This window comes from Trematomus bernacchii, unplaced genomic scaffold (genome assembly GCF_902827165.1).
Source record: "Trematomus bernacchii unplaced genomic scaffold, fTreBer1.1, whole genome shotgun sequence".
NCBI classification, from domain to species: Eukaryota; Metazoa; Chordata; class Actinopteri; order Perciformes; family Nototheniidae; genus Trematomus; species Trematomus bernacchii.
In genome coordinates, this window is record NW_022987720.1 from 18303557 (window position 1) to 18314323 (window position 10767).

Here is a 10767-nt window from a genome sequence, read left to right on the forward strand (position 1 = left end):
CGTCATTACGTCGTTGGAACCTTCAGCTGTCAGACTTTGGCCACCCTAAAAGTGGAGGTTTTGTTAGCAAACTAACTCGAACTGTTCAACCCGCGCAGACTTTATTTAAAGTTGTGCATCCATCTGCGGATTGATCTTTGAACGCGCCAGCTGGTGATTGTAGCACTGAGATTGCACGAAGACGAACTGTTTAGTTTTAATCGCTGCTAGTTTTTGCACAAGCCAGCGATCCTGAGCGGGTGTAAGGCTAGATGCAGGGAGGGAGGGAGTAAAAAAAGGCAAAAGTCTTTGTGCTTCCCTTCCCCCTCATCAAAGCAAAGGGGAAATGTCTCTGTCTAAAGGAGGTAAGTGGTGTTTTTCCACTCTTTTTTTAAAAGTAACTGTGCATATACTCTAAATTAAGACGTGTAGTTTGCGTGGAAGTAATTTAGCTAGCTATGTTTCAGAAATGTAACCTTGCCAGGTGGAAAGCTGCATGTATGAGGGCAGAAAAATAAGCTAGCCAGCATGTCTTTCCTGCTTTCTATCATTATGCGAAGTCTCTGGACACACTGCTGTCTGAAGGTATTCATCGTAGACTTACTGATATTGTGCTAACTTATAGTTTGTACTATTAATATTTTAGCTAAATGCTTCACTCGCGTCCTCGTTTAAGTTCCCGTGTTGTGATAAGCTAACACCGTTTTCACGACAATAAAGGACTTTTGCCAAGCTGTAATTCAGAACCAACCTGCCCCTCAGCTGGGAATCACCGCGCTGCCGGGATTAGTTTCTCCCCTACGATAAAGTGGGACCACAGGTGTTAATATTTTCCGACCTCCTGACTCATGACTGCTCGTTTGGGGTGAAGTTATTTTTGCTTTGGCAAGTGTGTTGGCGCACAAATATTTTTAGCACTGCGACGAACTAAATGCATTTTTTTTCCGTCGGTGGAAATTGTTGTTTTCTTTTAAAACAGGCGGCGAAGCTAAGAAACCATGGCGCTATCACACACTTCCGCCAGTCAGTCATTGCGTCTGTGTAATCAGCGTACACGGTTGAATAAAACACACACCTTTTAAAAATCAAGGTCCTTCCTCTACGTCAAACACACACACACACACACACACACACACACACACACACACACACACACACATTATGATGATGATGTCAATTTACATTTCAAGTTCACCGCTTGTGCTGTTACACAATCATACTAGCGTTACCATGGTCGGGAGTACACACTGTGTTCAGAGCGCTGTGTAGATTGGTGCTTCTGCTCAGGCAATCACAGCCTTTGGCCTACCATGGCATGTTTTGACTTGCAGCACCAATACCTTGTGCAGCCTCTCTTTGTTGACAGTTCACTGGCTGCAAGCAGATTCTATATAGCTGCTACACTGGTTCTGTGCTGTAATTACTGTGTGCACTGATAGGTCTTTGTGAAAGTGTTTTTTGTTCTCTCTCTCTGGCCACTACATGATTGTGCCTTCCGTGGTCAAGGAAGGAGCGGGCCTGAGTGCATTTAAGGGCTTTCCATGGTATTGCTGAGGCATGTTTGGAGATTGGGTTCCCCCTAACGGCACTGATAGGGTTGTGTGGAAGATTATATGGGCATGAGTCATCCTTTTTCTGTATATGGACCCACTCTGAGGCGGGAGCTTCCTGATGGTGACTAGCCACACAGCTATTGACATTTTGATCTCATGCACGATCCTGGAATTCTTGTTCACATTACGCACTGCACCGTGGATAGTTTCCACTGAACATCTTTTGGTTTTCTAAGAATTGCTGCATTTCCTGTCGAAGCGCACCAAGCCACTGCTACTCTCACAAGTAGATGATACTGATAACTCCAACACAGCATCAGTAGAATAAGATAGACACAATGATCAATACTTGCAATTAAAACACTGTAGCTTAAGAAAACTGTTCCTATGTAAAGACAAATACAGGTTGTGGAGATGTTAGAATGCGACTTGGCTTCATTGCACACATTGATGTTAACATTATTGTTCATTGTATACAACTAACTATGCCGTGAATAAAGAGCAATCTCTGGGAAATGGCATTTGTTAACGTGATATATACTCTTGACTGCAGCTGAGGCTCTGTGTCCTGTCAAGCTTAGTGCGAGGGCCAGTTGCAGCAGAAAGCTTTCTGAAGCTGGCCTCGGTTGGGTCTATTGGGGACAGCGAGCAGCGGGAAGCAAGCAGGCCAAGTGAAGTGACATCATATTTCCCAAAAGGTCCTGACAGTTGTTGTGTTTTAGGCGGATGTGTCCAGTCTGGCTGCGAGTCATATTCCAGCAAACACTTGCAGCTTGCCTTCACATACTGCTACCTGAATGGAGTTATGAGTATTTCAAATCCATTAATATTTCACAGTAAATAAGTTTTGCAGTAACTATGACCTAATTGAAACAAAAACACTGCATAGAGTGAAAGAAAGTTTTGCAGATATCTCAAATAGCTTAAAAACTGTTTTTGTACTTCACTGCGATGTTCGCATGCAAACAAATTTTGGTCCATGAACAAAAGACTGTCTTATTTGTCAGGTCATCAGAAATCTTTGAGTGCTCGTACTTTATCCCACGCAGAGGAAATGCAAAATCTATTTTTGACTGAGCATGTGTGAGTAAATCACACTTCAATCTCTCCCTACCACATGAGACTGCCGTAGTCTGTCCAGACACTGGAGGCCTATTTTAGGGCTGCAGCACAAAATGGACCTGTCTGACGTTTCAGTGGTTGGCCATAAAATCTAAAATCTTTGTTAAACTTCACTTCCCTTCCAGCTTAATCTAGCAAGGAGGGGTTTACCCAACTTACTTCCTCCACACTGGAGTATTGTGACTCACTCGATGGCAAACACAACCCAACAGAATGAATAAGAGCTGTTGCATTTGTTCTAAAGTGAAGGTGTTTGTGCATGAAACCAGTTTCTCTGAACTGTAGTAGAGTAATTGCACAGCCTGTCCTGAGCATGCAGCAGGACCTGAACAGGAAATAAACAGCCAGGACTGAAATGTTTCTCATCATATCCCTGTGGGTGGGAACATTTAAGCACACAGTGGTAAAGGTCAAGAAAATGGTTCTATTTTTCCTGTTGACCTTGCAACAAGAGCTCACATGCTGAACACAAGTGTCCGTGTCAAGAAAAGTTGAGTTGTTTTTGCTTTGTTGCTACTCGTAGGCCCGGTAGCTGTGTCATTCTGGCAGGGACTTGCAGCCTCTTGTGGGAAGTCCCAGAGGCTTCTGGTAAATTGTGTTTATGAATGGACTGCTGTCACTGATTCAACACAGAAAAGGTCCAGGAAGTGCAGTTTACCGCACAATAATCAAGAAATCTAAAACTAAACTATGGAAAAAAAACATTGATGGGTGGTTTGATAAGAATTATAGTATCAGTACAAATAAAAAATCTTCCCCTGCACCTGCCTTTTTTCCATTTGAGTCATCATACCAATGTCGATTAGTCATTTAGTCCACCTATTGCAGGGCCTCAGCTTTGAGTACACCTCATCTCTTGATAACCGATCACCTGCTGCAGGTTATGGCAAATGAGGCAACTTTATTGAAACCTTGAAAAACCTATTGCTACCAGAATAGAATAAAATTCCCCATCAATAGACATGGATGGTGTGAAAACAAGTTCATTGTGCACTTAATAGCCTAAATTAAAATGTAAAGCAAGCCTCCTCTCCACACTCAGGCACAAGTGGTGTGACCATTTGCCTTAGTCCTTTACAAAACTCAGCTAATTATACTACTCTGTTGCTCCTAAATATCGATCACCGTATGACTATCACAACGCTGAGATGGTAATGGGTTTTCTAATTTCTTGTCTCCAAGGGAAGAAGAAGAACCCTGGGCTGAAGCTGGCCAAAGAAGTGTTTGCACAGCCCCCCCCAGCAGCAGCAGCGTAAGGCTTCTTTTTACAATGGGTTAGAGCAAGAACATTGAAATGGCTTCAGCCTGGTATTTACTTATTGCATCTAATAGAGATACTTTGGGTAAACATCTTTCACTGTTGCTATGTGCATATGTACCGTTCAGTTTATTTATTTTTACTGTTTTATACATTTGTTGTGTTCTATTTAATTTTTATTTCATGTGCAATGCTCGTCTACATGCTGCTGTGACAAAAGAAATTCCCAAACTGGGATCAATAAAAGTACATCTTATCTCTATCCGTGTACATGTTGGCCAAAAAGAAAGAAATGACGTCCACCGACTTGAATTACTTATTGCTTCAACTTTATCTCATCATTTATAAATAAACATGCACAATTTCTCTTACAGTGTGAATATTCATTACTGAGCATTATAACATGTTCTTCCTGTCTTAACCTTGCTCTCTCCCTGCAGGCCCCCTCGAGATCTTGACTCGAAAGCTTGCGTCACAATTGGAGACCAGGTAAGATTGGTTATGGTTTCCCTGACACATGCGATTATGCCTTTCTCTCCTGAACACGTACATGAATACAACTTCTGCCTCTTTCCTCTAGAACTTTGTGGTGAAGGCAGATGACTTGGAGCAGATTGGAGAGCTGGGCAGGGGGGCGTACGGCGTGGTCGACAAGATGAAACATGTGCCCAGCGGTGTTATCATGGCTGTCAAGGTGGGCTGTGGGGCCGCTTCTCGGGTTACCTGATCTGTTAACGCACCGTGCTTTTTAAAATAGTACCATGACTCATAGATGTATTCAACATATGAGCTCAACTTGTAAACATTTGGATGAGATCTATCCGATCCATAATATGCTATAGTGGGGAGGGGGGGGGACACGATTTGATTTTCTGCCCTCTGATGACGCCTAATTAAGCATCTTTGAGCGTTAGGAAAATCAGCCAAAAAATCAAATGTAGTAGTAGTAGTAGTATTATTATTATTATTATTATTATTATTATTAATGTGTAATGTTTGCGTCCCCAGAGGATTCGTGCCACCGTCAACACGCTGGAGCAGAAGAGGCTTCTGATGGACTTGGACATTTCTATGAGGACAGTGGACTGCTTCCACACCGTCACATTCTACGGTGCCCTCTTCAGAGAGGTGAGCACACGAGGACTGTCATGGACTCCTGCAGGTGTTGCGTTGTGTGTGTGTGTGATCATCCTGTTTTAAATTGTTGGGTGACATCTTTCTTTCTTTCAGGGGGATGTCTGGATCTGCATGGAGCTGATGGACACGTCTCTGGATAAGTTCTATAAGAAGGTTATCGAGAAAGGCAAAGACTTCCCAGAGGACATCCTGGGCAAGATCACAGTAGCAGTACGTCCTGTCCCATATTTTTCACTATTAGTGTCACATGCTTTACATTATTACAGGATCGGTCCCAACATTTTGGGGAAAGTAAACATGTTGACTTTTCGCCGAGAGCAAGTTATGTGTCCTTTTTTTTTTTTTTTTACAGATTTGGCCGCATTCAGTTACTTAGATATGTGGTGCTTTATAAAATATGAGTGACTCCTGGGGAAAAAAACAATTAAAAAGTGTATAAAACATAAATATTGTATCATGTATGTGCACGTAAAACACTCATTGTAACTGAGAAATCATATTCATCTACATTTCTGGATAATATTATTTAAAAATGTCTCCTTTTCTTTAATGTTCTCTCTCCACAGATTGTCAAGGCATTAGAGCATCTGCACAGTAACCTGTCTGTGATACACAGAGGTAATTCAATTGTCAGTGTATGCCGTTTTTAGCTTTCCGTCAATGTTTCTCATTGTTGCTAGGCTATTTTCTCCGTCATCATTTTCCCCGACATGTCTTTTCCCAGATGTGAAGCCCTCCAATGTTCTGATCAACACTCAGGGCCAAGTGAAAATGTGTGACTTCGGCATCAGTGGCCACCTGGTCGACTCAGTGGCCAAAACAATGGACGCAGGCTGCAAGCCCTACATGGCGGTAAGTGCGGATTGTTGAATTTTTTTTTAATCTACTGGGGAATTGCTTTTTAAAATGTCTGAAAAAACAGATATTAACAGTCCAGGAGGATATTATACAGTCCTCTATTTTCCTAACCACTTCGCTTCAACATCTCAACTGTATGAATGAAGGTTTATAATCTTATTTGCATGCCTTTTTTTAATTCTTGACGGGGTTTAATTCTTAATAGCTTTCATCTGTAAATATTGATTATAATGATTTATTTTCCTGTTTATATATTTAAGTAAATGCGCCAAAAAAAGTAAAGCTTTCCTTTAAAGATGCAGGATAACCGTTTTTTGTTCAAATCGTTCTCGTATAACATTGGTACTTAACCTGTTGTTAATGATCTCTTTCAGCCTGAGCGGATCAACCCCGACCTCAACCAGAAAGGCTACAGTGTCAAGTCAGACATATGGAGTCTTGGCATCACCATGGTGAGTAGAGTTTGGTTTGAATATGTGAAACTCGATGCCATTTGTGATGCATTTTAGGCAAAATAATCCATGTTTTCTATTCACTTTAAACAGAGGTGGGAGAAGTTCTCAGATCTTGTACTTCTAGTATAAATAGAAGTACCAGAGTGTAGGAATACTGTGTTACAAGTAAAAGTCCTGCATTCAAAATGTTACTCAAGTAAAAGTACAAAAGTATTGGCATCAAAATATACTTGGAGTACCAAAAGTACTCGTTAGGCAAATTGGTCCATTTCAGAATAATATATACATTATATGTTTTGATTATAATGATTGATGCATTAAAGTGGTATCAAAGCTGTTAAAGGGGCAGCTAGTTAGAATGACTTTGTATGCTGCAGGGTAGCTTGTGAATGTTACTCCAGGTTTAAATAACGTTCTTTTTAGGTGTTGATTATATTTCACATTTATTATAAAAAAATCTGTAAGTAACTAAAGCTACGAAATAAATGTAGTGGAGTAAAAGTACACCATTTACCTCTGAATTGTAGTGGGGTAGAAGTACAAAGAAGCATACAATTTTAAATACTCAAAAAAGATTATTTCATATATCGCTTACACGACTACAAAAAACAAAATTATTATTCTACCTTGGTTGAATGTATTATTTCATTACTCTATACTCCAATATAATATTCAAGTTATTGTACGAAATGCATCAGAGTGTGTTACGTAGGATAAAAACACCTGTTTCCAAGCAGTAAAGTTTGAACTGTTATTTATTCTGCCTTCTGTGAATTAGTCTGTGATGAGCATCTTGTTTTTTAAATTCATAATAAAGCTCAAGCAGTACAACACCATGTTGGTGTGCATTCCCAACCAAAGTATATTTTGTCAGCGTGATCATTTCTATTTGATTAAAACGATAAAGAAATGTCAAAGAGATCCCACAGGTAACTCCTATTTCCAACATGCTGAGTCATGATGACCGTTGAGAGTACACAATTCAAACCTATTGTAGAACTTTTTCTCAGATCTTTTTTAAATCGATGAATTTGCTGTTGATAGTCTGTATCACAAGCAGATTTATAAAATCTACTGCAGTCATGTAGTTTAGCTCTATCGTGTACAATCCTTTGTAAACCACCCTTTTCTCTGTCTCACAGATTGAACTGGCCATATTGAAATTCCCCTACGACTCATGGGGAACCCCGTTCCAGCAGCTCAAACAGGTGGTGGACGAGCCGTCCCCACAGCTGCCTGCCGACCGTTTCTCCCCAGAGATGGTGGACTTCATCTCCCAGTGGTGAGTCTCGCACCTCCATGTCAGATGTGCAGACCTTCCTCACTTCATGCTCCTCATTCACCTCGCTGTGTGTGGCGCAGAAGCCCAGCAGGGGTCAGTGTTTGCTTTGTGTTTACTGAAAGAGGTGGCCCCAGCACAGTATCTGTAGAGTTCTTATCACTTGACTATTTTTAGATGTGGTTTTTTATAAAGTTGTTATAAATGTATATGATATTGTTTTCAGTTTTTTCTCACTTTAGCATGTTTCTCTTTGTTTTTACAGCTTAAGAAAGAAGCCAAATGAGAGACCAGCTTATACAGAATTAATGGTAAGTAGTTTTAAGATTACTTTTTTTCTTACCGTCAAACGACAACAAAATGTGTAATGGTTCCACTTTCAAAATCCCGCTCTGATCAGTGTGCTCTGGTTCTTGCATTTGTCCACAAGAGGCCAGAATTAGCTAGTTAACTCATGATTATGTGTTAATTTCAAAAGTTAATAACATCATTAGATAATTTGTTCTCATTTAAGACTAATCCCTAAGTGTTGTCTTTTCTTTTTTTGTTGCAGCAACATCCATTTCTCACCCTGCATGACTCCAAAGACACAGACGTGGCCAGTTTTGTCAAGGTCATCCTCAAAGACTGAGGGCCCGGCCCATCAGGCTAGGCAGGACCTCTTAGCAACCAAACCAATGGCCTACCTTTTCTCTTTTTCTTTTTTAAAAACTCACTGGAATGACTCTCACACACACAACAGGCGGGCGACCCAAAGACTGACAGCAGCCCAGCAGCACTGGAGAGAAAGAGAGAGAGAGAGAGAGAGAGAGAGAGAGAGAGAAGAGAGAGAGAGAGAGAGAGAGAGAGAGTGTGGTGGTAATATGAACTCATACAGTTAAATCCAACTGGAGAGGTTTAATTCGCTCCTCCAAGCTTCCTGTGTGTGCAATTATTCAACTTGGCAAATAGGAACTGAACCAGATTTTATTTTTTTTGCCCCACTGCCCATTTTTTATCTCTCTTCAGAACGGACAGAGCCAGCCATCATTTCTTTGTGACACTTATTGTATGAATACTTTGAATTTCATCTGCAAAAAACCAACAGTTAATGTGTATGTTGTTGTGTATTGAAAGCTATATTTGCATATGCGTTTGTATGTTTCTCATTATACAGACTTTTGATACTGTATATCACCGACAAGTGTGAATTTTACCGGACTAGGGCCTTATTGTCATATCGCATCAGCTGAACCGTACGACCGGGGTCTGTCCTGATTGGTCAGTGCAGGGGCTGCTTTCATGGCAGCGCCATGCTCTTGAGCTGAGACAAACATGTAAGAAATGTCAACGGTCACATTTTGGACGGGAGGCATTTCATATCATTTATAGATCTATTACAAAGTGAGGCGGGAATGTAAAGCGTCCCGTAACACCTGATCCGATTGTGATCCGGGCTGAGGCCCTTCATGCAGTGACCCCCCCCCCCCCTCCGTACTCGTCTTTTTTTTGGGTATTAACGAGTCGCCTTCACTGCTGCGATCGTTTCTACCTGAAAGTATTCAGGGGTTGCCTAACCAAGCTCACAGCTTTATCTCTTTCTCTGTGCCATTTTGTAAATCGTTCTCATGAATTACTGCATTAACTGTGTTTTTCCTCTTTGTTCTGGTCTTGCGTTTAGATTTGATTTCAGCAGCATTTAAACGCATGCCTTTGCCTACTGTTCTTAATTCTGGAGTCGGCATAGTCTTTTCATATGAGGCACTTACATTTTCTTTTTTCAGAGATATTATTATGCATTACACAGACAGTATGTTAGGGGAATAATTTATGTGTTGAAGATGTAAATACTATTTCCTTTTTTAATGTAACATGGCACTGTCCTTACCTGGCAGTGCAGATGAGGAGTGGTTGGTAGTAGTCAGTTTTAATGCAGTGTGACACACACACACACACACACATTTATTTGTACTCGGCCGGCTGACTATTATACACCGATTTTGGACTGATGTGCTGTCAGGCTATACCGCTCAGGTTTCCTCCTTCATGCGGAGATGACTCCCATTTTCTTTTTCCCCAGGTCGTACTCCAGAGCCTCTTTTCAGTCCAAGGCGGGCAGCCATTTTCTGTTTTGTCTGACCATACTATGCAGAGCTTCTTCACCTCGGATTCACTGCAAGAGGCCCTTGTCATGTGACAGTTTCCCCACTTCAAGTGTTCAGAGACTGTGATGGCGGTGAAAGTGATGATGATGACGGTCTAGCACTCATTGCCTCTGGTTTACACTGTAGTGCAACCTTTATCAAAAGTCAGTGAGCGAGGAGTATTTATGATTGTGAATAATAAGGGAAAGCTAGCAACACCACAAAGAAGCTGCTATTTTATTTCTTTTTTCCCCATTTTGTTTTTCTTTTTAGTCTGCCTTCTTTGGATGGCCATTCCCTTGGTGTGTAAAAGTTGTGTTTTTACGCTGGTCACAATGAGAATGGAACACTTGCTCTACCTCTTCCTCCTTCACTCTATTTGCCACCTTGTCATTGGGTGGGACTGACAAACTTGAACTATATGGAAAGACAAAAAATAAAGGCTTTATTGTTCAGTATGTTCGTTTTAATGATTGATGCTTGTTTAGCAATGACAGAAGTAGTTCACGGGACAAATGCAGAGATCACAACCCTGTCAACATTTAGAGAATGAGGCTGGCAAACATTTCTATATCTTTATTTTTGTCATGAAAATACCAAAACTAACTATATATTGTATATGAGAAATGTACAATCCTATCCAAGTCTTATAAATGCAGTGTTTTGACATCTGATAAGTCTTTCTAACTCATTTAGCTACTTCTTAAAGTGAACATATTGAATTGTATTTCATAATTTCTCTAGAACCTGAAGCAACATGCTCCCACTGACTATCCCCAATGCTTTGGTAAAATGCAGGACGGTTTTTGCACTTCGAAATATTCTAAATTCACAAATCACTGCTGTTTTAGTTACTTGTGCCAATAACTTTACAGTTCACAGCTGAAGTTTCATTTTGTAACACTCGGAACTTGTTTAAAATCTGGCAGGGCAAAGCTCTTTTGTTATCCAAACAAGAATAGCGCTAACTAATTCAACCTTTTTACGATTCTTGTAGCTGTCA

The 10767-nt window shown here is 40.7% G+C and overlaps 1 protein-coding gene across 1 annotated transcript; it reads left to right on the forward strand.

Annotated features, from left to right (window-relative positions):
* The first annotated feature begins 7 nt into the window (after positions 1-7).
* Positions 8-10222, forward strand: LOC117492626 (dual specificity mitogen-activated protein kinase kinase 6-like). Its single transcript, XM_034142993.1, has 12 exons — positions 8-344; positions 3837-3906; positions 4353-4401; positions 4493-4606; positions 4921-5040; positions 5143-5259; positions 5616-5667; positions 5774-5901; positions 6282-6359; positions 7505-7644; positions 7907-7952; positions 8195-10222. Exons 1-12 carry the CDS (start codon positions 326-328, stop codon positions 8270-8272), a joined length of 1011 nt encoding a protein of 336 aa, XP_033998884.1. The 5' UTR covers positions 8-325; the 3' UTR covers positions 8273-10222.
* The last annotated feature ends 545 nt before the right edge of the window (positions 10223-10767 follow it).

Bases quoted from the DNA above. Each gene is read 5' to 3' on its own strand.
- LOC117492626 (XM_034142993.1), top strand. The intron at 5,041-5,142 runs GTGAGCACACGA...TCTTTCTTTCAG, and splicing joins ACGGTGCCCTCTTCAGAGAG to GGGGATGTCTGGATCTGCAT. The intron at 5,668-5,773 runs GTAATTCAATTG...GTCTTTTCCCAG, and splicing joins CCTGTCTGTGATACACAGAG to ATGTGAAGCCCTCCAATGTT.